Consider the following 27072-nt stretch of genomic DNA (forward strand, 5'->3'; position numbering starts at 1 on the left):
TCTGGGTTTCCATTCTGACATTTTTGGGTCCTCCGATTTTTCCTTTAATTGTCAGAAAGGTGGAGGAAAGAATTTCAGGGTTGTGGTTTTTCATTCCCCTTACCTTCTGAGCTCCTGGGTTACAAGCCCAGCAAACACAGTCCTTGTTCTTAGGAGGTTTCTAGCCAGGCTGGGGAGACAAAACATGCAGCCATGTGGCCAATTGTGGCGAATGCAGGTGTGTCCAGGGACAAGGCTGTCCCACGAAGACAGTGACAGGAGTTACACCCAAACGAAAATGATTCATTGTCCACCTACCACTTCTGTACTGAGGCCTGGAAATGTTTCCCCAGCGTCAGACCTAGAAAACGCACCAGGACAACCCTGCCCGTCTATGGCTCTGGCGGTTGGCCCATGGTGCCTTCTCTGGGCCAGTCGTCCACCCAAGGGTTTTGTCTACCCTCCAGAAAGTGGGTTCTGGGTGCTGGGACCAGAGGCTGTGAGTGGGAGGGTGACTCATGCCTTCGTCTCTGCTGCTTTGCAGTGAGTGTAACAGTAATCGCGACTCCGTCCTGTCCTACACCAGCGTGAGAAGTAACAGCTCCTACCTGGGCAGCGACGAGATGGGGTCTGGTGAGTGCACAGGCTCGTGCTCCAGGAGAGGGGTCCCCCAGCGCGGTTCTGTTTTGTTTATTTTTATTTTGTTATGCTTTACTCCATGTTATATTGTCTTCTATTACTTTGCATGGTGTGGTAGTGGTTTTCCTTCAGTCCTTTAGCAAACATTTATTGTGCGTCGGTTACGTGCTGGGACCACAGCAGTGAATGAAAAGACAGAGATCCCGGCCCTCACGTTCTCCGTGAATGCCACGGACATGGGACAAATAAAAACATACACGATGCAGTTACATGTTGTGGTGAGGGCTCCAACATTACTAAAATAGGGCGACCTGATGGTTTCCGTGAATGACGCGTGCTCAAACCAAAAATTCAAATGACACAGGAAAGTTCCAAAGAAGTACATGAAAATAAGTCAGAATCTCAGCCTCTCCCCCGGAAATGACTATTGATTATATTTGGGGATTGCTGGTGAACGTGTATTTCTGCACAGATGTGGAGAAATGTGGGTGGATGGCTGGAGGGACAGACAGACATAAATAAGATTTTATAAACTAGATTCTATGGTACTTGGAACTTTTACTGAAAGACTGAAATTTGTTTTGATTTTAGTTTTATTGATTCCAGCCTTTAAAAATTTTATTTTGTAAATAGGACAGACAGCCACATGGTTCATAATTCAAAAGGCATGAGAGGGTGGGTGGTGACAGACCTCCCTCCCACCCTTGTTACCCGGCCTCCCGGTTCCCAAGCTCCCACTGTCACTACTGCCGTATGTGTCCTTCCAGAGGTAGTATCTGTGCATAAAAATTTAATTTTAATTATACTTCAGTTTAACAGAAGAAAAAGAAGTTCAAGTAAAGTCAGAGATATTTCTGAACTTTAGATAAATATTTCATCACATAAGATATTCAGCTGCAAAAACTATCCCTGGGGAGGTTTTAGGAAGGCGCTTACATGTGGCAGCTGATTTAAATGAAATGGCTGGCGGACGAATCAGGAGACTGGGATCCGGTTCCTTATCTCTGGCGTTCTGTCTCCTCGACTGCAGAGTGAGAACTAATAACACTGACTTCCAATTGTGTAATGTTTTAGTTCCTGTCGCCCATTTTGCAGATGAAGAAACAGAGGTGCAGAGAGGTCAAGTGATTTGTGCAGTGTCACCCAGCCAGGACCTGGGTCTGTCAGACTCCAAGTCCACTGTGGGTTTTGGAGCTCTGTAGCTACACTGCTTTCTTGAGAAAGAGTCTGGGAAGGTGTGAGATGGGGCAGGAATAGTTGATGGCTGTGGTTTCTTCCTTCTGCAAGGGGACGAGCTGCCCTGTGACATGAGGATCCCGTCAGACAAGCAGGACAAGCTTCATGGCTGCCTGGAGCACCTCTTTAACCAGGTAGGGCCTTTGTCCCAACCCCGGCCTGACCTTGAATTCTTCCCATCACCCCTGGTAAGAACCCATAAGCCAGGAGCCGGGTCAGGGGCTATGAGTAATGGGTCCCTGCAACTTGGAGGGCCCTGTGGGCCAAACTAACCCAGAGCTTCCTGCCACCCAGGTGGACTCCATCCATGCACTCCTCAAGGGGCCAGTCATGAGCAGAGCTTTTGAAGAGACCAGGCATTTCCCCATGGACCACAGCTTACAAGGTGAGCAGAGAAGAGTCCCCAGGCAGGGCGAGGGATGACATCCAGCATCCGTCAGGGAGACAGGCTGCAATGGGTGACGTGTGCTGGACAGGCGGCAGGCCACCTGGGCCACGTTCTCAGCTTTGCCCCTCACCTGTTGAATGGCTGTGGGTCAGTCCAGGGGCAGTCAGCAGGTTCAGCCCGTGGGCCAAATCCAACCCACGGCCTGTTTTTGTGCAGACTGTGAGCTGAGAATGATTTTTCATTTATAATGGATTGTCAAAATGGAACAAAAGAAAGATAGAATATGTGACAGAGACTGTATGCCCTGCAAAGCCTAAATCAGTTCCTATCTGACTCTTTACAGAAAAAGTGTGTGGACCACTGGGCTGGTCCCTGAGCCTTTCTGGGCCTCCGTCTGCCTGTTTATAACATGAGGGGAAGGACTGGAGCACAATTTGCCAAACCTCAGACACCCCCAGCCCCTTCATCATTTTAGACATATTCATAGAATCTGCCAACATCTTTACATTTTTTAAACCAAATTCATTTGCTGCCCGTATTATTGATAGATCCAACTGTCTCCCTTTAAAAAATTCAATTTTGAAAGGAACTTATTTAACTGCCCGTAAATGGAAAGCCAGTATATAAAATGTTATAAAATAATGATAAATCCAATGGAAACAGCAACAAAAAATGTCATTGTACTGTAGTTAGGCACTGTTGCCTGCCCAGAGCTCTTTGTTCTTTATTCCTGAGGGGGATTAGTGAGTTAAAGAAGTGTTAAGGACTTACCAGCACCAAATTGAGACCTTCTTCTTGAAATGATTGAGAGAAAAAGATTGACTTTTATGTCCCTCTATTTACTTCTCCTCCCATTTACCCATCCACCCACCTATTTATCTGTCCACCCATCTGTCCATCCATCCATCCATCCATCATCCATCCATCCATTCATCCATCCATCCATCCATCCATCCACCCATCCACCTACCCCACTCAGCCACCCATCTGTCTACTCCATGCATCCATGCATTCATACATCCAGTAAATAATTTCCAAGAACCAGCTTGTGTCAGGCCTTGTGCTGGGCCCTGGGGCCCATTAGATGAAAGTGACACTGCCTCTGACCTCAAGGAGCTTCCAGTAGAGCTCAGGAGATAGGAAAGGAAACAGGCAGTTGCTCCTAAGTGAGGGTCGGACGTGGTGAGGAGGTGGGGTGCCCTAGCTCAGCTCTCCCTTCTGCTGTCTCAGGATCTTCTCTCCCTGGGATGGACCTTAGAAAGAAGAAATGTCAGACTCAGAGGAAACAAAACCACAGATATCTCAGAAACCTGGGACTTTGGAGCAGGGAAGAGGCCAAAGGAGCGGGGACCTGTGTTTGCTTGTCTGGGGCCAGGTTCAAGTCCCTTTTCTGTCACTACCCTGCTGTGTGACTTGAGGCAAGTCACTTTTCCACTCTGTGCCTGGACTTCCTCCTCTGTGTAGGGAAAAGGTTATGCTAGGTTACAACTCATGTGCCAGCTCGGTTGGTTGTGGCAGTGAGGAGGTAGTACCCGAGAATCCTTCCGTGACTACATCCAGGCTTAGGAGACAAGAATGCCCTGATTGATTTGTCATGTCTGCATTGGATTTGTTGCACCTGTGAGGAGTCACAGCCTCAGACGAGCGGGAAGGAGTGCTGAGATTGATCAGCAATGTCTGCCATGAGTGTGATACTATGAATTCGTAGCACACTTACCATGTATTTGCCTTCCATGGACCAGACAGTACACTAGAGTCCTGCCAGCATCCTTGACCTAAGATTCTGAGCTTTGGAATCTAGTGATGGTACAGAGGCCTTTGTGCCACCATTTTCCAAAGCTATCTAATTGTCCCTTTCCTGCCCTCATGTCACTTTCTGCCCCAGAGTTCAAACAGAAAGAGGAGTGTACAATTCGTGGCCGCAGCTTGATCCAGATCAGCATCCAGGAGGACCCCTGGAACCTCCCCAATTCCATCAAGACCCTGGTGGACAACATTCAGAGATACGTGGAAGGTCAGTTGGGCAGGGAAGGCTGTAATGTGGAGGTTTTGTGGCCTTTGGTTCTTGATGTGGAATGTGGAGGGATCAGGAATGGGTCCATCTCCGTGCCCCGTGTCTCTCCAGGCCCAGGGAGAGGACAGGAAGAGCGAGTGTCCCTTTCTCAGCTGTGTCCTGCCCTAGGCAAGGCCCTGGGACAGTACGCACTTGATCAAGGAACCGCTGATTTGGGGTGCCTGGGGCTTCCTTGCAGAGTCAGGAGGCTAACAAGGCTGAACTTGTTGCTTCTCAGCTTCCAAAATTGTGAATGTAGTTCAGTTCCTTTTGTTTATTAATCAGGTTACAAGTTGGGGAGTGGGTGGGTCCTGATCAGACTTGGGCCCCCAGGTAATTTTTGATGCTACAGCATTAAAAAATGTGAATCTGCTGCCAGCATTTATAATCTGAGACCCCACGTACAAATCTAGATTTCTGGCTGTTCTTTTTTTTTTTTTTTTTTTTTTTTTTGCGGTACGCGGGCCTCTCACTGTTGTGGCCTCTCCCATTGCGGAGCACAGGCTCTGGACGCTCAGCGGCCATAGCTCACGGGCCCAGCCGCTCCACAGCACGTGGGATCCTCCCAGACTGGGGCACGAACCTGCATCCCCTGCATCGGCAGGCGGACTCTCAACCGCTGCGCCACCAGGGAAGCCCCTGGCTATTCTTGAACAATCAGAAGATCTGGCAATAACAGGCCTGCAATTCCGCTTTCACACTTGGCTGGAGATGAGTGGTGGCCACCCTTGTTAGGTGGGGGAGGGGTGCCTTCCAGTGCACATGGATCCCACCATGCCCTGTGGCCTGGGGTCTGCTTCATGCACCTTGTGTTACCTGCCTGGCCCTTGGCAGCATTTGAGCCTGGGACTCCTGGGTTACAAGGATCCCAGGCCAGGGAGACATCTGACCAGGACAGCCGGAGGTGCTTGGCCCCAGGGTCATGACCCCAGGAGCAGCACCCTCTGAGTTGGAAGTCTGTGTTGGCCCTGAGCTGTCCTGTCTTCCAAAACTGTCACTGGTGAAGAGCGTGGACTCTGGAGCCAGATGGCCAGTGCTCAGACCCCAGCTCTCCCACTTACTGGCTGTGCAACCTTAGCAAGTTCCTTGGCTTCTCTGTGCTTCAGTCTCTTCATGTATAAAATGGGTTCATAGTGTTGTTGAGAGGGATAAATGAGTCAGTACAAACAAGGCACCTAGTACAGTGCCTGGCACACAGTAAGTCCTCAGTAAGCATTTGCTGGTGCTATTACCACACCCTGCCCTGCATCTTAGTGCCTCCCCAGGACAGAATGTATCACAAGAGGGCAAATCCAGGGGCCTTTCAGATTTTTCTTTTAAGCCCCGTCTGGGCCCAAGAGCCTTTATTTGACAGAAAGAGACCAGGGTGTCGGGCCTGTGTCTGGAAGGTCTGGGCTTTGTCTACACGTGGGCAGGGCTTGGCTGTGTAGGACGATGTGAATAAGTACCTGAGTACACGTGTGAGTGTACGTGGTCTGAGTGTGCTCCCACATGGACATACACGCGTGTGTCAGGGTGTGCCACGCACAGGTACAAGGTGTGGGCTGGGGGCTCTGGCCCATTAGTTGGAGGGGCTGGTTGGAGTCTCTGTATAGACAGTTGGGGTGCAGCTAACAGTTGGGGTTTCATCCCCTGCATGTCCAAGGGTTTCTGGAATCTGCTCAACATTCAGTCAAAGCTTGTCGAGCACGGCTCTGTGTACCCAGAGCTTCACTGCGAGAAGGGGTCAGGCACGTGGGCTGTGGGGAGGCCTGGCTCGGCTTGCTTCTTCTGCTAACCCCTCTCAGCCCATCTCCTTCTCCTTCCAGATGGGAAGAACCAGCTGCTCCTGGCCTTGCTGAAATGCACAGGTGAGGGCTTTGAAGGGGCAGCTGTCTGTGATGTGCACACACCCAGGTGCATCCGGGAGGCGCCCCCCTGGCAGCCAGTGCCCATGACCGCAGCCCGGGGAAGGCCTCTTCTGCCGGCCAAGGTTGACTTTCCCCTGGTCATCAGGTCTGCACAGGGGGAGGTAACACCATGGCCTCTAGCCGCTCCAAGAACTACTCAGACCTCACTTCTTCCTCTTGTGTCCAGGGGACAAGTCTCAGGGCCCTGGAGCCAGGAGCACTGTCTCTTGCCACTTCCCAGACCTGGGCTGATCTTGACGAGGACACGGGATAGAGCGCCGGCAATTAGGGAGGCTCTTTGCCGGTAGAGCCCTCAGCCCAGCCTGGGGCTTCCTACCCCGAAGACGGTGGGGAGGAGGAGGGGCTGACGGGGGCCTAGGGGAATCTTGGAGGTGTTCTCTGTCCCTCCCTTCCTTCCAGAAATTCTCAGCCAAGGGGCAGCTAGAATAGGATCTGGGTCAGAATTGGTCACTGAAAACCCATTGGCTAGAGCCAGTCATCAAAAATAATCCCTTCCAGGGAATTCCCTGGCGGTCCGGTGGTTAGGACTCGGTGCTTTCACTGCTGGGGCCTGGGTTCGATCCCTGGTCAGGGAACTAAGATCCCGAAAGCTGCGTGGCACAGCCAAAAGAAAAAAAAAATCCCTTTCAGGATATTAGGACCCTGAATGACTGATTGCCCCAAATTGGCCAGTTCTGCAAATCACATCACAAGCAGGGGGCAAGGCAGTGGTGGTGGGGGAATGATAAGAAGAAGGCATACTTCTCAAAAATAGAGAAAATGGTAAACTGCATCTTAAAACATGGAGCTGGCATCATCACTCTCAATCAATGCCGAGAAATTTCCTAATAAATGAACAGCTGAGGGTAAGGGTTTGGGGAAAGCCTATGGAAAATCACAAGTTGTTTTGTTGTTTTACATAGGGAGATGGGTCATTGAGAGGGCTGAGTTTTTCCACGGATTGGCTTGGCTTTTGGAGAGTTGAGTTTTGTGGAGTTGCCTTTGGTGCCTGGGATGAATGAATTCTGTCTGCCAAGTTGGCCCCGGATGGGTGGTCACGTCGGGGAGAGGAGGCTGGTCCCGGGCCCCGGGTTGTGGGGTACAGGCCTGCTGATGGCACAGGAGCCCCCCGCCCAGCACGGCCCCACCCCCTCTGCCCACAGACACGGAGCTGCAGCTGCGGAGGGACAGCATCTTCTGCCAGGCACTGGTGGCCGCCGTGTGCACCTTCTCCGAGCAGCTGCTGGCGGCCCTGAGCTACCGCTACAACAACAACGGCGAGTACGAGGAGAGCAGCCGGGACGCCAGCCGCAAGTGGCTGGAGCAGGTGGCGGCCACTGGCGTCCTCCTGCACTGCCAGTCCCTGCTCTCTCCGGCCACGGTGAGTGGGGAGCGGGGGAGGTCTTGCTCAGGCTGTCGCTCACCCCGTTCATTCATTCAGCGGCTGTTTATCGAGCACCTACTTTGTGTCACTGTTACAGGCACTGGGGACCCAGCAGTGGACAAAACAGAGAGTTCATTTACTCATGGACCTTATACCCTGATTTTGGGGAGATAGACGTAAACAACTAAGGACCAGGGATGGTACAGACCAGTGGTTCTCACCAGGGCAGGTTTGCCCCCAGGGTACACTTGGCAATCTCTGGAGACATTTTTGGTTGTCACAACTGAGGGAAGAGGAAGTACTACTGGCATCTGGTGTGTAGAGGCCAGGGAGACTGCTAAACCTCCTACAACACACAGAATGCTCACCCCCGTCCCCACCCCCCAGTAGAGAATTATCTGGCCCCAAGTGTCAGTAGTGCTGCAGTTGAGAAACCCTCATTTATAGTGTTAAGGGCTAAGGGGAAGGTCTGGGGTGGTGGCAGTTGAAAGTTTTTTTTTTTTTTTTTTTTTTTTTGCGGTATGCGGGCCTCTCACTGTTGTGGCCTCTCCCGTTGCGGAGCACAGGCTCCGGATGCGCAGGCCCAGCGGCCATGGCTCACGGGCCCAGCCGCTCCGCGGCATATGGGATCCTCCCAGACCGGGGCACGAACCCGTATCCCCTGCATCGGCAGGCGGACTCTCAACCACTGCGCCACCAGGGAGGCCCAGTTGAAAGTTTTGATAAGGCAGCCACTGAGGGCCTCAGTGAGAGGTGACATCTGACCTAAGAACCAAAGGAGGGGAGGGGGTGAGCCATGAGGACACTGGGGAGGAGCCCTCCAGGCAGAGAGAACAGCAGGTGCAAAGGTCCTGAGGCAGGAGGACGCACTCAGTGTTTGAGCTACAACGAGGTACCCAGTGTGGCTGGAATAGAGTGAGTGAGCCAGGGGAAGGTGGGGGAGGTGAGTCCTGAGAATTAACTGGGGTCTGACTGTTCGGGGTCTTGCAGGCTGTTGTAGGACTTTGGCTGTTACTCTGAGTGGGTGGCAGTCAGGGGAGGGTTTTGAGAAGAGGAGGGACAGGATCTGACTTCGATACTTAAAGGATCACCCAGGCTGCGGGGTGGGGAAGAGTGGAGAGGGGCAAGGGCAGAAACTGGGAGACCAGTGAGCAGGCTTTGTTGATGCAAATAGCACCTTGTTTAGTCCTTGCAGTAGCCCCCAGGCAGGTCCTTTACCACCCGCTTTTTAAGGATGAGAACACTGAGGCCCAGGGAACTTGTGTGAACCTGGGAGTCTGACTCTCGGCCTGGTTCCCCCGGACTGCCCTGCCTTCTCCACATCTCTTTTATCTCTGAGTGCCCTGTGCATCCACTCGCGGGGCTCAGAATCAGGATGGGTCTGTCTACCAGCTCCGGGAGGAGGTAGAGCCAGTGACTCAGCGTTTCGGGGTACTGGTACCCAGAGCCGATGCCCCCCAGAAATCCAGCCGGCAGCAGCACTTGCTCTGGGCTGTTTGCCCCTCCACCCATGTGTCCAGGCCTGAGCTCCCCACACCTTGCAGCCCTGAGCCTCCTAGACATTTTCCCAGGCCGGACAGGAAGCCACAGCTGCGGCCGTTTGGGAAAGAGCGGCCGTGGTGCGCCCTCTGCTGGCCGATGTTGCAGACAGGTGCCTGCCTGGTGGGAGACACCCTCTCATTGGTTTCTGGAACTGAGCACCCAGCCCTCACTTTCTTCTTCTCTGATGAGGACACCGGGACCCAGTGTGTTAATTCAGCAGTTGCCAGGATATGCGGGCTCTGAGCTGGGTGCTGCGTTGGAATGGCTCAGTGGGATTGGTGGGTTGACCCGGGTAGGAGGGCCACCCAGCATGTTAGAGCAGAGATGGGCTCTGACCTGGGAGGTGCAGGACAGGCCTGGAGCAAACGCGATCTCATGTCGAGCCCCAGAGAGACCTGCGCAAGACCTCATGCCTGGTAGCGCCACAGCCTGGTGTGTCAACTAGAGTTGAAGCACAGCATCTTGAAGTGAAACCTGGGGCAGGGGTGGCACCTGTGACTCCTCCACTCTGTCTTGCTTTTGCAGAAAGAAGAACGGACCATGTTGGAGGACATCTGGGTGACCCTGTCGGAGCTGGACAATGTCACCTTCTCCTTCAAGCAGCTGGACGAGAACTACGTGGCCAGTGAGTGATTCCTTCCACCCCCACCGTGAGAGTCGGGGTTCTGGGGTGGAAGGGACTGCTCTGGGGTCACCCTGTCCCTCCCCCTGCCACCAGGCCAGCTGCCTAAAGTTGACCCAGGACCCGGTGCTTTCAAACTTCATGCTCCCAACATACAGGGAAGGAAAGGGTCTCTTTTTTAATAAACCCAGCCGTCTCCAACAGCGCTTAAGAGGGAAAAAGAGCCAGTACCCAGTTCTTATTAAAAGTCCTAGAGATAACCTTCTGTAGGATGAAGACGTGTTAAGATTTTCTAAGAACTTACAGCATAATTTTCTTCTTTCCTTTCTTTCTCCCTCCCTCCCACCCATCTTTCCACTCGCCTACCCACTCATCCGCTCATTCATCTACTCATCCATCCACCCATCCATTTATCCATCCATCCATCTATCCATCACCCATCCACCCACACACTCATCCATCTATCCACATACCCGTAATTTCGAGCACATGATACGTGTCAGGCTCAGTTTTAGGTTCTGGGCCACAGTGGAGAGATATACGGCCATGGTTTCTGCCCTCCTGGAGCTCACATTGTGGTCCAGTGGGTCTCAGCCCTGACTGCACTGGGATTGCCCAGGGAGCGATACTGATGCCTCAGTCCCAGTCCCAGTCCCAGCCCTGGTGATTTGGATTCAGTCTGTGTGGTGGATCCTGGGCATTGGGATCCAAGATAAGCTTTCCAGGTGACTTTGATGTATAGCCAGGACTGAGAATCACTGCGCTCGGTTCTAGAGCCATGGTTCTCTGAGTGTGATCCCTGGACCAGCGGCACCTGGAAGCTTGTTAGCCTAATTCTCAGGGCCCATCCCAGACCTGCTGAATCCAAAACTGGAAGCAGAGCCCAGAAATGTGTGTCAGCAAGCCCTCCCGGTGATTTTGAAGCACGCTAGTTGAGAACCCCTGCTTTTGTTGTTGTTGTTTTTTATTATCACCTCCCTAAGGAGCTTGTTTAGACAATTTTTTCCTACTCGCCACACCCCCATGAAATTTTTATATCATGGATATACTATATATCTGTTTATGTACTATATGTATATATGTGCTTTACATATAAAAAGAGTAAGGTTTTATTTTTGCCTTTGCCCCCAAAACCAATTTTTACCTCCTTGGAGGTGATATCACCCTGTTGAGAATGTGTAAACTAGAGTCTAGAAGCACAATGGGTTTCATTTCGGGTACCAATTGGAATTGGTTGGCAGTGGCTGCCTGTCTGTAGGCCAGCTTGGGCTCAGGGAGAATTATCCATCAATTAGTGATGTCTGCTATGGGTGCAGGATGGGGTGTTAGTGCCACCCCTGCCACAAGCTCTTCGCTATGGGTGTAAATAAGATGCAGGTGCTGTTTGAGGGTAGCTTTTGCCAGGTAGAGGCCCTGGGCTACCAGGTGAGGGGTAAAAGGAGCATTGGTGAGGCTCTGAAGATAAACACGGACACCTCCGCAGCTGGGCAGAATCCATGTCCGGTGTAAGAATTAAGCAGTAGAAACTGGGACCTGTCAAGGGAGGTGAAAAGGGAGGTCAGAGGCTGCTCCTCTGAGTGGTAGGGGGACGGGGCTATCTGAGGTGCCCCGAGGCTGTGGGAGGGCAGGGAGGTCTGAAGCCGCGGCTCTGGGGTGGGCAGACAGCGGGGTCCTGGGACATCACGGTGGCGAGCTGAAGGAGGTCTGTAGCTGCCCTCGCGGAGGTGGGGCAGGGCCCCTCCGGCCTTGATGGTGGACCCTCTGCCCCACCGCGTCCCCCACCAGACACCAACGTCTTCTACCACATCGAGGGCAGCCGGCAGGCACTGAAGGTCATCTTCTACCTGGATAGCTATCACTTCTCCAAGCTGCCCTCCCGCCTGGAGAGCGGGGCCAGTCTAAGGCTGCACACCGTGCTCTTCACGAAAGGTGAGCCGCGGGGACGGGCGGGGTGGGGCCCACTGCGGGGAATGGCCGTGCACACCGGAGCCAAGCAGCCGCCCTCGCTCTTCTTCCTTCACAGCTCTGGAGAACATGGAGGCGCCGCCTCCTCCAGGCAGCCCGACGGTGGAAGATTTGCAGCAGGAGATCAATGCCCAGTCCCTGGAGAAGGCTCAGCAGTATTACCGCAAACTCAGGTATCTGCACGGGCTACGTGATGGGGGCAGGATTCTGAGCACCGTCACGGGGAGTGAGCAGTAGCGTGTAAGGCACCAGACAGGCCCCCAGTGCGGGGGCGGGCAATGCCGTTTCTTGAGCATCTACTGTGCGCCAGGCCCTCTGCCTACACGAGCTCATCAGATTCTCACAGCAGTCACTGGCAGCCATTCTAACTCAGCCATTCTTACCCACTTTGAAGATGAGGAAACTGATGTCCAGAGAGCACACCCAGCTTGGCCAAGTCATGCAGCTAGACTGGGTCTGCTTGGCTTCAAAGCAGGTCCCTCCATCTGGGAGGAGATGCCTGTTTCATTCTGCATGGGGGTGGGAGCTGGGACAGGGGCCCTGGGATCCTTGAGCCTGTGAGTGAGAGACATGACCCCAGAGCCTCGGCCCTGCTCAGGGGAGACCCCCAGAGAGAAGAGAAGAGCAGGGGTCACATCCGCCAGGAGGAAGCCTGGGGCCCAAAGAGGCAGCTCCCACTACTGCTGCCCCCACCCCAGCCCGTTCCTACTTCTGTCTTACCTTCTCCCTCCGTGAAGAAGGTGGGCTGAGAATTAGGAGACCAGGGCTTCAGGGTGTGGCAAGGGCTTTACTATTGGAAATGGGAGAATGATGCTTTCATATGTCTGTTCAGGGAAGACATCTACCTGTATTATTCTAACTGGCATCTCTTTGGATCATTCGATTCCATCAATCTGTTCTGTGCCGTTCGCTGAATATTTAAAAAATTGCCACTGTAATCATTCCTTCATCTCTTCTTTCATTCAGCACCTGTCACTCAGGGCCTTCCATAGGCCAGGTTCTGTTCTGGGTGCTCGCTTAGGAGTCAACAGTGACCAAACAAAGCCTGTTCTTCATGGAGGGTAGATTCTAGAGCTGCTGTGGTCTGGCCCACCCCCTGTTTTGTCCATAAAGTTTTATTAGCACACAGCCACATTCATCCGTGTGTGTATCGTCTCTGGCTGCTTTTGTGTGGCAACAGCAGAGCTGAGTAGCATCTTGATAGAGACTGGTCTACACAGCCTAAAATATTTACTCTTTGGCCCTTTACAAAAAAAGTTGGCCGAGCGCTGTTCTAGAAGGGGAGATAAGCAATAACCCAGTAAACAGAGCAGTGTGACGTGTCAAGTGATGAGGGTGCTCAGAGGAGAGACACAGCAGGATGGGAGAGAGAGTGGAGTGTCGGTGCTGATTCTGACAGCCAGTCGGGGGGACGTGGCATTTGAGGAGTGCCCGGGAGGCCCCTTCCTGCTTCCCCCAGGGCTGTTGGAGGAACAGGTGACTGTGGGTGTGGAAAGCTGTGCCTGCCGCTCTTAATGATTTGTTTCCTCCAGTTGTTGGAGGGCAAAGAGGCTGCGGCTGCAGTGGGGCAGGGGCTGGGAGGATGGTGGGCGTGGCGGCCCCACCCTCACCCCCGTCTTTCTCTCTCAGGGCATTTTACCTGGAACGGTCTAACCTGCCCACGGACGCCAGCACCACAGCGGTGAAGATAGACCAGGTGTGCCCTCCTTCCCCTCACCTGCCGTGGAGCTTGGGCAGGGCTGGGGATTCGTGCGGTCAGACAGGGCCCAGGGTCACACCCCAGCCAGAATCCTGGCCGAGACGCCCCAGAGGCCTCTGCCGTCCCTCCTCCAGGAAGTCTTCTGGGATAACTCCTTCTCCATTCGAGAAACCCTGACATCTTCCCCACCCGCTTCAGAATTCCTTAGATGATGTATTCTCACTGGCACCCACTCACCTGTGCCTCTTGCATCTCCCTTGTTCATCGCAGCATCTCTCTGAGGCTGGAGCCTCACACCAGATGCGGCCATACAGTGCTCTTTTTGTGTGTTTCCAATTTGTTGCCAGCATTTAAAAGTCAAAAGGTTTCCCGCAAAATGGAGGCTTCTAGTTTATCTTGAGCAGTGGAAATACCTGGCTGTCTGGGCCACATTCCTGCCTGTTGCACTTGGCCTTGTGGGGGCTGTGCCCCACCCCCCCGCCGCATGCTGCAGGCCTTTCCCCCTCTGCCCAGGCTCTATCAGGCCTCGATTTCTTATTTTTAAAAATTTATTTATTTATTTGGCTGCATTGGGTCTTCGCTGCGGCACACGGGATCTTCGTTGCAGCGCTTGTTGCTGTGCGCGGGCTTCTCTCTAGTTGTGGTGTGTGGGTTTTCTCTTCTCTCATTGTGGCGTGGGTTCCAGAGCGCGTGGGCTCTGTAGTTTGCAGCACGCGGGCTCCAGTTGAGGCGTGCGAGCTCAGTAGTTGTGGCGTGCGGGCTGAGTTGCCCAGCGACGTGTGGGATCTTAGTTCCCCAACCAGGGATCGAACCTGCGTCCCCTGCATTGGAAGGCAGATTCTTTACCACTGGACCACCAGGGAAGTCCCTATCAGGCCTTGATTTTTTTTTTTTTTTTTTTGTGGTATGCGGGCCTCTCACTGCTGTGGCCTCTCCTGTTGCGGAGCACAGGCTCCGGATGCACAGGCTCAGCGGCCATGGCTCACGGGCCCAGCCGCTCCGCGGCATGTGGGATCCTCCCAGAGTGGGGCACGAACGCATGTCCCCTGCATCGGCAGGCGAACTCTCAACCACTGCGCCACCAGCGAAGCCCCCAGGCCTTGATTTTGACAGTGGTTTTGGGGCTCTTGGCCTCAGACCGTGAGGCTGGGCTCTGAGAGAAGGGCTGGGCACAGCCCTTTGGGAGTTTGTATAATAGTCTGGCTGGCAGAGTCCTGAGCCGACACAGGAAGCACTGGCCAGTGTTCTGTGCCTGCACAGGTGACGCAGGAAAGGGGAGGTGGCGCAGAGCAGAAGGGAAGGCTGATCCTGGGGAGGTGCCACTATTTGGAGAGGACAGGAGTGGGTATTCGCTGAGGCTTGGTCGTGGGCTCACCTGGGCAGGTGAAGAGAATTAGATGGGAGGGTTAGGCCTGAAATACATCGTGAGCATAGGAGGTGAGCCGAGAGGACAGCTGCTGTAACGGAGCTGGATTGGAGGTGATGACGGGAGGAAGGACAGGTGGGGGCCTCCTCCGACCGTCCGGGTGTGTGTGCCTCGCAGCTGATCCGCCCCATCAATGCCCTGGACGAGCTCTGCCGCCTCATGAAGTCCTTCGTCTACCCCAAGCCTGGTGCCGCTGGGAGCTTGGGCGCCGGCCTCATCCCCATCTCCTCCGAGCTCTGCTACCGCCTGGGGGCCTGCCAGGTCACCATGTGCGGCACGGGCATGCAGAGGTGCGCGGGCCCTGAGCGGGGCGGGCCTCTGGGCCATTTGGGGGCCCGGGACGGGAGGACGAAGGCCAGGTTTGAATCCCGATTCTGCCGCTGCCTGTTGAGCCCAGAAGAGGCCGTGGCTGCCCCCGCCCCCCACCGAGCCTCAGTTTGTCTGCTGTGAAATGGGATCTCGGGAGGAGGTGGTCCTCGGAGGGCTGCTGAGCTTCCCGGTTCTCTCACCCTGGTTGGTGTGACTGAGCGTCTCTGCAGCCTGGTTCTGCTGGAGCATCCATTCAACATAAGCAGGAATGATCGTGCCTCTTGGTTGGGGCAGATCTGGACACTTTCCCACTTCTGTCCTCTGTCCCTGCTGCTCTGACTGGGGCCTTGGGGGCCGTGGCGGGGCAGGCAGTCACCCCCGTCTCACCTGCCACCCCTGTTGCCGCCCCCCTGCAGGAGCACCCTGAGCCTCTCCCTGGAGCAGGCGGCCATCCTGGCGCGGAGCCACGGGCTGCTGCCCAAGTGCATCATGCAGGCCACGGACATCATGCGGAAGCAGGTGAGGGGCCCCATCCCCCGGGGCCCCACCAGGCTGCGTGCAGGGCACCCAGATCCGGGCCCGGTGGGCACAGGGAGAGGTGGACTCACAGCCCGGGTGGGATGAGGGGCCATCTGGGGACTGGGCTGATGCCCGTCTTCCCAACTAGAGGGCTGAGGATTTCAGCTCCCATTACGCCCACCCACACCCACGTGCTTCCTCAAGCGCCCTGGACTCCGTGCAGAGGCAGCCCAGGGCCTCACCGTTCTTTCTTCCCAGGGCCCCAGGGTGGAGATTCTGGCCAAAAACCTCCGAGTCAAGGACCAGATGCCCCAGGGTGCACCGCGGTGAGTGGCTGTCCCTCCCCGTCTCCTTCCCTCTCCTCCCTTCCGTGGAGACCAGGACTCGGGCTGGGCTTCACCCCAGACAGACCCGCTGGTGTTCAGATGGGGCTTCCCCTCTCATTTACGGGACCCCGTTTGGGAAACAACAAACACGACTCAGTCTGTGACCTCCCAGAGCTCCCACTTCGGCTGGGACAGTGAGGCAGGGCCCCCACCGTGAGCCATGGGGCAGTAATTTGTGTGCCCACCCCCGGCTCACCCACCGCCCTTCTGTGCCGCCCTGCTGCCCTCAGAGCCCTCAGCCCGCCTGCTTCATCCTGTCCTCAGGGCCGATCGTCTCCACGTTGATGTCAGACCTCGTGGTACTGTGTGCAGCCCCCTTTCCCAGGAACAACTCATTTTTGTGTGGCCTCCCTCTCCATGCACACTGCCCTGCTTTGCTGTTGACGTAGGCCCACAATTTTTAAACAACTTTTTAATTTTGAAATAGTTTGACTATCTGACTATTTGGAAATAGCTTGACTCACAGGAAGTTGCAAAAATTGTACAGGGAGTTTCCACGTGGTCCTTCACTCAGCTCCCCCCGCCAAGAACCATGTCTCACGTAACCACAGGACATAGTCAAGACCAGGAAACGTGTTGGAGCAATACAAGAACTCACAGATCTTATGTACGTTTCACTAGTTTTTGCATGCACTCTCTTAGCCCTCGTTATTATTATTATTTTTAGGCCACGTGGCATGGCTTGTGGGATCTTAGTTCCCCGGCCAGGGATTGAACCCCGGGCCCTCAGCAGTGGAAGTGTGGAGTCCTAACCACTGGACTGCGAGGGAATTCCCCTCATTACTTTTACTATTTTATTTTATTTTATTTTATTTTATTGATTGATTGATTGATTGATTGATTGATTGCCGTACACGGGCCTCTCACTGCTGTGGCCTCTCCCGCCGTGGAGCACAGGCTCCGGACGCGCAGGCCTAGCAGCCACGGCTCACGGGCCCAGCGTCTCCGCGGCATGCGGGATCCTCCCAGACCGGGGCACGAACCCACGTCCCCTGCATCGGCAGGTGGACTCTCAACCACTGCGCCACCAGGGAAGCCCCTACTTTTTTATTTTTAATTTTTATTTTTTGGCCTCACCGTTTGGCACGCGAGATCTTAGTTCCCTGACCAAACCCGTGCCCCTTGCAGTGGAAGCGTGGACGCTTAACCACTGGAGCGCCAGGGAGGTCCCTCCCCTCATTACTTTTTTTTTTTTTTTTTTTCTTTTTTTTTTTTTCTTTTTGCGGTATGTGGGCCTCTCACTGTTGTGGCCTCTCCCGTTGCGGAGCACAGGCTCCGGATGCGCAGGCCCAGCGGCCATGGCTCACGGGCCCAGCCGCTCCGCGGCATATGGGATCCTCCCAGACCGGGGCACGAACCCGTATCCCCTGCATCGGCAGGCGGACTCTCAACCACTGCGCCACCAGGGAGGCCCCCTCATTACTTTTAAATACTTTTATATGTCGCTTCCCCCGCTCCAGGCACCATTCTAGTATCTTTACCTATATTAACTTATTTGCTCTAAACAACAACTCTGAGCAAGGTACTATTACTATCCGCCATTGGCAGGTGGGGACACTGAGGCCCAGAGAGGTTAAGTATCTTGTCCAAGGTCACACAGCACACAGAATCACAGAGTTGCGCTTCTGAACCCAGGCATTCTAGGCCCAGAGGCCACGCTCCTGACCACTGTGCCACCTTGCTTCCCTGTCTTGTCCGTGTCACCACAGCAGCCTCCTGTCCGGTCCCCCTGCCATCATTCTCCCCACAGCAGATCTACCGTCTCCCCTGCTTGAAACCCATTAGTGGCTCCTTCTTACTTGAGGGTAGAGCTCAGAATCCTCCCAATGCAGAAAGAAAACCAAGGTAGCTCCCCACGTGCTGCAGGGAGAGGTCCCCAAGATATATTAAGTAAAAGACTCCAGTGGCAGAGTGCTGGGTCTACTTTGCCACCATTAGCGTGGAAAAATGCACACACACCCACACAAGTATCTTAACACAAACATGCGCACGTATATGTGTCTGTTTTTGTAAACCCCTTGGCAGTCTGGAGGGAGCAGGACTCCTGTGGGGTGGGGACTGTACCACTAGGGGAAAGTGGGTGGCATCAATAATTTTTCACTCTGCATTTTTTTACACCTATTGAGTTTTGTTTTCTGGGCATGGATTACACGTTCACATAGATCATATGTTGCAATAATAATAATAGGCCTTGGCCTGCCTGGCTGGTCCTCATCCTCTTCACCTCCATCCATCAGGCTCTACCGCCTCTGCCAGCCGCCGGTGGATGGAGACCTCTAGACACTGAGGTGCCTGGTGCTTGGCTGCGTCCTCTGGAGCTGGGATTTGGGAGGACACGGGGCCGTGTGGCCTTCTCCAGAGCTGGCCCAAGACCTCCTCTCCCGCCTGCTTGAAGATCTGTCCGGCCTCCTCCATCACCTCCTGGGAGGATAAGCAGTGCCCCCACTCTTGGATGAGCTGGTGGATCGGCCCTGGGCTGGCATGTTCTTCACACTTCTGCCAGAAGCCCGAGGTGTGCTGGGGACCCACAGAACGGATGGGTGCAGCCAGGGCCTGGGCTCCGGCCTGCAGGTCCCTAGAACACAGGGGAGAAGTCATGGGCACTGCAGCTGGAGGCCCGCGGCCCCAGCTCCCTCGGGATGGCTCAACCTGCACTTTGGAAACCTCTGGTTTCCTTCTATGTCCACATTCCAGGCGACCACACGTGTCTGCTCCTCTTTCTCACCTTAGCTTCCAGATTCCCCCCTAACCCTGTACTAATCTGCCCGATGGACTCGGAAAAGCCAGGCCTCTGCCAGTAAAGACAGAGGGACAGGGCACAACGCCTGTTACCAAGAAAACGGTCGAAAGCCACACTGGCTTCCGCCATCAGTGCCATTGGAACTGGAGCCATCAGCCCTGGGCACGAGATTTGCTCTGACTTTATTTATATGGCGTGAACTCTCTGTGGTTTATTTTGGGGTTTTTATGTTGTCATTGGTATCGCTGAGATTTTTTTCCCCCCAGGTTGTGTGATTATATATTTGACATTTTAAATTTCAAAGAAAGCTATATTGTCTAACAGGGGACCAGCATAAGGTAGTATTGACAACTTTTCCCAGTTCTACTAAAAAAAAAAAAAAAAGAAAAAAAAAGAAAAACTAAATTATTGAAAATTCAAAAGATGTCATTATTTCATCTTTTTAATATTAGGGTCTTAAGATATGGCTTACAGGTATCGACTAGGGTTCCTTTTCCCACCCACCCTTGGTTCTCCAGCAGTTGGTCTGTATCAGGGTGAATTACTTTGTTCTTTGAATGACTGGCTACAAGGGTTTGAGAGGTGGCTGGGCCAGGCCTGGGGGCTGGAGGGGGTTGAACCGTCCATTGGAGAGGCAGTCCCACACTGGTGTCTGTCCTCTGCAGGTAAAAGGGCCGCTGGGAAACACTGAGTGGTACCTTCTGTAATTTATTTTTTGATGTTAACTCAGAACAGGACATCTGGGACTTCTCAGCCAGCTAGAGAGACAGGACGCTACCCTGCCCACCTGGGCACAGGGACCCACACAGGATCCCCCCTCTGCCCCCACCCCAGCAGTTTGTCCCCTCTAGGTTCTGTTGCCAAAAGGGAAATGTCACAGCTGGGACAGAAGGGAGGAGTCTTTCCAGCCTTGGCTGATGGGTGAAATCAGGTGTGGGTTTCCCGCTGCCCTGGAGGCTTGAAGACCCATCAGCATCTTGGCCCCCTGCACCCCCAGGGGCCGCCTTCCCTCTCTTGCCACCCTGCACCAGATTGCAAGAGGTGGGCTTGTTGCAGGACAGAGGTGGCACAGATACAAACGAGGACCCCATGGCAGAAACAGAGAGGGGCCCCCGAGGGCAAGGGCGTCGTGCACTGGTTTACTTTGAAATGTACAGATCTTCTCATTCAATTCATGGTAGATTTTTTATTATTATTAAAAGTCGGTTTATAATACAAAGATCTTGATCTGTGGCGAGTTCCTTTGGGGCCAACCCTGGTCGCGTGGAGGTGGCTAGGCCGGCCAGCATCACAGGCGGAGTGAGCAACGGTTTTGAAGATGGCACGGAGGAGGATCGCTTTGATACCGTCAGGGTCCTTGAGGCAGCGACCCCTGCTCAGTGAGTTACCACTCTGAACCACAGTTTCCTTCTCTAAAATGGCAGTATATATATTCCCTTGCAGGGGACTGATGAGGAATACCCAAGATTGTACCGCGGGTCTGCCATTCAGGTGTGCCAGGAAAATTACCGTCTTTATATGTATTTCACCTTTATTTTGGATTCTCAGTTCCTATCTCACTGTGATGGTGGAAAAATGTGACTGTTCTTCCAGGCATTCCCTCGCCTCCTTCTGATGTCATGCTAGGACTCTCTGTCTCACATGTGCCCACGGATCAGGGTGGGTCTGAGGGATGAGCCATCCTCCGCCCCAACTTGCAAGGCCTGTTTGGTCTGGAATCCGCTGGAGTGGAGTTCCAAGTACTCAACACGTGGTTGGGCTGGTTCCTGGCCAATCAGAATACACGCTGGCTGCAAACGGACCAATCAGAACAGACGCCAGCACAGACGCTGTTCCTGCACACCGGGACCTGTGGTCTCGGTCCCATGCTGAGAGCGCCTTATCACCGGCCCGAGCCATGTTTATGAAGCTGCCTGAGTCCGTCTGCCGAGTCAGAGAAATCTCATTCCCTGGCCCGAACTGGCCTGCAGACCTGTTTTGCCAGGCCTGCCCCATGCCTGTCTTTCTCCGTCTCCCTCCCTCCTTTCTTCCCCACCCCTTCATCCCGACCTCTTCCCTCCTTCATTTCTTTCCCTCCTTTCCCACGCTTTGGAAAACACTGACCTCTATGAAAAGCTTCTTTCGGGTGCCTTCCTCTTGAAGGCCCCCCACTATACTATCATGGCCACACTTGGGCCTCCCCTAAGTCCTGCCATTTTGGAAGAGAGCCCCTTCTCTTTTAATCTCTTTTCCTTCTAAACTACCTGTCCCAGAGCTCATTCTCTCCAGGCCCAGACTGGGAGCCTCCCAGAGAGAGAGCCTTGTGTCTTTCAATTACACGTTTCAAAAGACTCAATACTGTAATTGACGAGAGTGGATCCTGGTGGGATTTCGGGCACGGTGATGGAGTGATTTTTTGGATTGTCTGAAGCCATGTTTGGATACAGGGAAAATCACTCTAAGGGGACAGCCATCACCTCGATATGTATTTGGGGTCAAACAGGATTTGGATTTGATGCCTTCCTCCAGGCAGACACTTTTACAGGAAGCAGGAATGTCTGCCTGTTCTGCACCCTGAGATGAGAGTCTGCAATGAGAAAAGTGAGTTCTCCTGCGGTGATGGACAGGGACAGCTTTGGTTTAGGAGCTGAGAAGTGGGGTCTCTGCGGCCTTGAGTGAGTCACATTCCTTCTTAGACAACAGAGCTGCATCAGCAAACAGGGTGAAAGCCCAGGGCTGTTTCTTTCTCTGGAAGGCCTTTCTCTCAGTACAAAGTGGAGTATGAAGGGCTGCTTACAGCAGGGCGGTGTTTTGTAAGAGACAAGTGGTCTCAAACTGGCAGCCAGTGGACTGAAACTTGGAAATGGATGTGGGTTTTGTTTTTGTTTTCCCGATATGGTGTTTTTATAATTTTGAATTAGACACTCATACTTAAGAACCAGCAGCTTTCACTTCCAAATTCTGATTTGGGGGTTGTCTTGAAAATTCAGAAGCTCTGGTCCCAGTGACCCTTGTGGTACCACGTGTCCTGCCTGGTCACATATCCACTGGAGCTGAGGAGTGGCCACTGCCTTTGGGCAATGTGCCAGCTTTCCATCCCCCACCTGGCCCAACACACTCCTTTACCTCACCTGCTCGGCTCCAGAATGGCCCTGCCGGCGCTGGCCTCTTGACCATTCAGATCTTCATCTCTGGAGTTGCCATGGTGATGTTGGCTAAGAGAGGAGCTGGTGACCAGGAGTTGCAGTGCTGACCAGTGGAGCATCAAGAGGTGGGTGAATCCCCACAGCTGATGAGTCTCTTGAACCCTGGTTCTCTGCTCCCTTTGAGCCTCAGAGCTGACTCGGATAAGGTCCTTTGGTGTAGGTTGTGTTAGGGGCCACTCAGGAAACCAAAGGTGGGATGGAGTGTGCTGGCCACTTTGTGATTTTATCTAAATTTAACTTTATATATTTACCATCTTCCTTTTCTATCATTGAAGCACCCTGAGAGAAGGAGTCACATCAATCCTGTCTGCTGGGTGCCAGTGTCTGGCCCAGTACCAGGCATCAGTGAACCATGGCTAAATAAAAGAAAGAAGGCTCATAACTGTTAGAGCCAAGAACCCACACCCTAGCTGTGTGCGGCCAAGGCACATGCCTCCAACCACATGCTCTGCACCTGGCTTTGTTCCGGGACTGGGCTGGATTGTTGACAACTGGGAAGGCCTGGGCTGAGACCTTTGAAGTCAGATACCCTCGCCTGCCCCCTGACCTGGCAGGCTGCTGTACTTGCGGGAAGTCACCATCTCTCTCAGAGCCTCGGTTTCCTTCTCTGAGAAATGGAGACGTTCACACCCAAATTTAACTTTCAGGGGATAAGTGCCATGCCCTATCTTTCCAGCAGATGGCGCTAGGAACCGTGTAGTGCCCAGAGCTTGCGGTTAACTGGGTTTGAGTCCAGCCGAGTCCCGCCTACCTGCCTACCTGAACCAAACACTTGTTCCTGGGTGCCCACATTTGGGACAGAGGCAGCCTGGAGGCAGGGGCTGGGACTGTCTAGATGATGGGTACCACCCTGCCCTTCTGGGCTGGCCTTGGCCTAACTTGGTGTGGGTATTTTCTTTTTCTCTATTAAACACTTTTTTTTTTTTTTTTTTTTTTTTTTGCGTTACATGGGCCTCTCACTGTTGTGGCCTCTCCCGTTGCGGAGCACAGGCTCCGGACGCACAGGCTCAACAGCCATGGCTCACGGGCCCAGCTGCTCCGCGGCATGTGGGATCTTCCCAGACCGGGGCACGAACCCGTGTCCCCTGCATCGGCAGGCGGACTCTCACCCACTGCGCCACCAGGGAAGCCCTAAACACTTTTTTTCTTTATTTCTCTTTCTTGTTTTTATCTCTTTCCTCTCCATTTTCTTTCCTTCCTAACTTTTTAGTTTTGTTTTTCTTTGTCCTGTAACATATGTCGGTGAGCTGCGCTCTTTATATTCTCTTCCCTTGTGTGCTTTTCCTTCTCCCTTCTTTCTTCCCTTGCAACTGGATGTATGAGAAGGATGTGAAAGACCCTTGTAAACTGTAAAGAGAGGTGCTCATGAGGGCTGTGACCAGGAACCTGCAGTTACTAATGTCCACCCCTCCACTGCCGTGAGCCCTGACCTGCCTGGAATCGCTGATCACCAGGTAGCGCTTTGGGCCAGGCTGTCCTGACCGAGCCTCTGAGAGCAACTGCAGGGGCTTCGGTTTTAAGTCCCCAGGGTTTCGGGGCTTTGAGGGGAGGTGAATCAGAAAGCCTAGCAAAAAGCTGCCCCTCTCTGGGCACTAGTAACATCCCTGGAGGGTTGGGAGGAGGAGAGGACAGCAGGACCCAAGTTAGAGTCCCCTGATGAGCTATGTGACCTTGAGCAGGGCCCTGTCCTTCTCTGTGCCTCAGTTCTCCCACCTACGATGAGAGGACATACAATGCAGTTCCTCAAAAGGGACTTCTGGTCTTCTAGCCAGCCTGTCCTAGACTTCTCTGAAGGACCAATAGCAATGTTCAGAATCTCTCACGTGTTTTTTGTTGTTTTTTTTTGAATTTTATTTTCTTGTATTTTTTAATACAGCAGGTTCTTATTAGTTACCTATTTTATACATATTAGTGTAAATATGTCAATCCCAATCTCCCACTTCATCCCACCTCACCCCCTTCCACTTTCCCCCCTTGGTGTCCCTATGTTTGTTCTCTACATCTGTGTCTCTATTTCTGCCTTGCAAACTGGTTCATCTGTACCATTTTTCTAGATTCCACATATATGCGTTAATATATGATATTTGTTTTTCTCCTTCTGACTTACTTCAGTCTGTATGACAGTCTCTAGGTCCATCCACATCTCTACAAATGACCCAATCTCGTTCCTTTTTATGGCAGAGTAATATTCCATTGTATACATGTACCACATCTTCTTTATCCGTTTGTCTGTCGATGGGCATTTAGGTTGCTTCCATGACCTGGCTATTGTAAATAGTGCTGCAATGAACATTGGGGTGACTGTGTCTTTTTTTTAAATTAAATTTAATTTTTTTTATACAGCAGGTTCTTATTAGTCATCCATTTTATACACATCAGTCTATACATGTCAATCCCAATCTCCCAATTCATCACACCACCACCACCACCCCCCACCGCCTTCCCCCCTTGGTGTCCATACGTTTGTTCTCTACATCTGTGTGTCAATTTCTGCCCTGCAAACCGATTCATCTGTACCATTTTTCTAGGTTCCACATATATGCGTTAATATGTGATATTTGTTTTTCTCTTTCTGACTTACTTCACTCTGTATGACAGTCTCTAGCTCCATCCATGTCTCTACAAATGACCCAATTTCGTTCCTTTTTATGGCTGAGTAGTATTCCATTGTATATATGTACCACATCTTCTTTATCCATTCGTCTGTCAGTGGGCATCTAGGTTGCTTCCATGACCTGGCTATTGTAAATAGTGCTGCAATGAACATTGGGGTGCATGTGTCTTTTTGAATTATGGTTTTCTCTGGGTATGTGCCCAGTAATGGGATTGCTGGGTCATATGGTGATTCTATTTTTAGTTTTTTAAGGAACCTCCATACTGTTCTCCATAGTGGCTGTATCAATTTATATTCCCACAAACAGTGCAAGAGGGTTCCCTTTTCTTCACACCCTCTCCAGCATTTATTGTTTATAGATTTTCTGATGATGCCCATTCTAACTGGTGTGAGGTGATACCTCATTGTAGTTTTGATTTGCATTTCTCTAATAATTAGTGACGTTGAGCAGCTTTTCATGTGCTTCTTGGCCATCTGTATGTCTTCTTTAGAGAAATGTCTATTTAGGTCTTCTGCCCATTTTTTGATTGGTTTTTTTTTTTTTTAATACTGAGCTGCATGAGCTGTTTATATATTTTGGAGATTCTTTGTCCATTGATTCATTTGCAAATATTCTCTCCCATTCTGAGGGTTGTCTTTTCATCTTGTTTATAGTTTCCTTTGCTGTGCAAAAGCTTTTAAGTTTCATTAGGTCCAATTTATTTATTTTTCTTTTTATTTCCATTATTCTAGAAGGTGGGTCACAAAAGATTTTGCTGTGATTTATGTCAAAGAGTGTTCTTCCTATGTTTTCCTCTAAGTGTTTTATTATTTTTGTGTACGGTGTTAGGGGGTGTTCTAATTTCATTCTTTTACATGTAGCTGTCCAGTTTTCCAGCACCACTTATTGAAGAGACTGTCTTTTCTCCATTGTATATCCTTGCCTCCATTGTCATAGATTAGTTGACCATAGATGCGTGGGTTTGTCTCTGGGCTTTCTATCCTGTTCCTTTGATCTATATTTCTGGTTTTGTGCCAGTACCATATTGTCTTGATTACTGTAGCTTTGTAGTATAGTCTGAAGTCAGGGAGTCTGATTCCTCTAGCTCTCTTTTTTTCCCCTCAAGATTGCTTTGGCTATTCGGAGTCTTTTGTGTCTCCATACAAATTTTAAGATTTTTTTTTCTACTTCTGTAAAAAATGCCATTGGTAGTTTGATAGGGATTGCATTGAATCTATAGATTGCTTTGGGTAGTATAGTCATTTTCACAATATTGATTCTTCCAGTCCAAGAACATATATCTCTCCATCTGTTTGTGTCATCTTTGATTTCTTTCGGCATTGTCTTATAGTTTTCTGAGTACAGGCCTTTTACCTCCTTAGGTAGGTTTATTCCTAGGTATTTTATTCCTTTTATTGTAGTGGTGAATGGGATTGTTTCCTTAATTTCTCTTTCTAATCTTTTGTTGTTAGTGTATAGGAATGCAAAGGATTTCTGTGCATTAATTTTGTATCCTGCAACTTTACCACATTCATTGATTAGCTCTAGTAGTTTTCTGGTGGCATCTTTAGGATTGTCTATGTATAGTATCATGTCATCTGCAAACAGTGACAGTGTTACTTCTTCTTTTCCAATTTGTATTCCTTTTATTTCTTTTTCTTCTCTGATTGCCGTGGCTAGGACTTCCAAAACTATGTTGAATAATAGTGGTGAGAGTAGACATCCTTGTCTTGTTCCTGATCTTAGAGGAAATGCTTTCAGTTTTTCACCATTGAGAATGATGTTTGCCGTGGGTTTGTTGTTTATGGTCCTTATTATGTTTAGATAAGTTCCTTCTATGCCCACTTTCTGGAGAGTTTTTATCACAAATGGGTGTTGAATTTTGTCAAAAGCTTTTTCTGCATCTATTGAGATGATCAGATGGTTTTTCTTCAGTTTGTTAATATGGTGTATCACATTGATTGATTTGTGTATATTGAAGAATACTTGCATCCCTGGGATAAATCCCACTTGATCATGGTGTATGATCCTTTTAATGTGTTGTTGGATTCTGTTTGCTAGTATTTTGAGGATTTTTGCATGTATATTCATCAGTGATATTGGTCTGTAATTTTCTTTTTTTGTAGTATCTTTGTCTGGTTTTGGTATCAGGGTGATGGTGGCCTTGTAGAATGACTTTGGGAGTGTTCCCTCCTCTGCAATTTTTTGGAAGAGTTTGAGAAGGATGGGTGTTAGCTCTTCTCTAAATGTTTGATAGAATTCACCTGTGAAGCCATCTGGTCCTGGACTTTTGTTTGTTGGAAGATTTTTAATCACAGTTTCAATTTCATTACGTGTGATTGGTCTGTTCATTTTTTCTATTTCTTCTTGGTTCAGTCTTGCAAGGTTGTACCTATCTAAGAATTTGTCCATTTCTTCCAGGTTGTCCATTTTATTGACATAGAGTTGCTTGTAGTAGTCTCTTAGGATGCTTTGTATTTCTGCAGTGTCCATTGTAGCTTCTCCCTTTTCATTTCT

The 27072-nt window shown here is 51.5% G+C and overlaps 1 protein-coding gene across 2 annotated transcripts in view; it reads left to right on the top strand.

Annotated features, from left to right (window-relative positions):
- The window catches only part of PREX1 (phosphatidylinositol-3,4,5-trisphosphate dependent Rac exchange factor 1), a 194495-nt gene extending 174500 nt beyond the window's left edge, over window positions 1-19995 (top strand). For both annotated transcript variants that reach the window (XM_081255329.1, XM_081255328.1), the window contains 14 exons: window positions 524-612; window positions 1906-1988; window positions 2149-2239; window positions 4128-4256; window positions 6104-6145; window positions 7348-7565; window positions 9636-9735; window positions 11518-11661; window positions 11756-11870; window positions 13327-13393; window positions 14940-15112; window positions 15548-15650; window positions 15909-15976; window positions 18274-19995. In XM_081255329.1, coding sequence (XP_081111455.1) covers window positions 524-612; window positions 1906-1988; window positions 2149-2239; window positions 4128-4256; window positions 6104-6145; window positions 7348-7565; window positions 9636-9735; window positions 11518-11661; window positions 11756-11870; window positions 13327-13393; window positions 14940-15112; window positions 15548-15650; window positions 15909-15976; window positions 18274-18316 — 1465 coding nt within the window. In that variant the 3' untranslated portion in view covers window positions 18317-19995. The remainder of the gene's footprint in view (window positions 1-523; window positions 613-1905; window positions 1989-2148; window positions 2240-4127; window positions 4257-6103; window positions 6146-7347; window positions 7566-9635; window positions 9736-11517; window positions 11662-11755; window positions 11871-13326; window positions 13394-14939; window positions 15113-15547; window positions 15651-15908; window positions 15977-18273) is intronic.
- Window positions 19996-27072: the final 7077 nt, after the last annotated feature.

This window comes from Mesoplodon bidens (assembly GCF_964165515.1).
Source record: "Mesoplodon bidens genome assembly, chromosome: 15".
NCBI lineage: Eukaryota > Metazoa > Chordata > Mammalia > Artiodactyla > Ziphiidae > Mesoplodon > Mesoplodon bidens.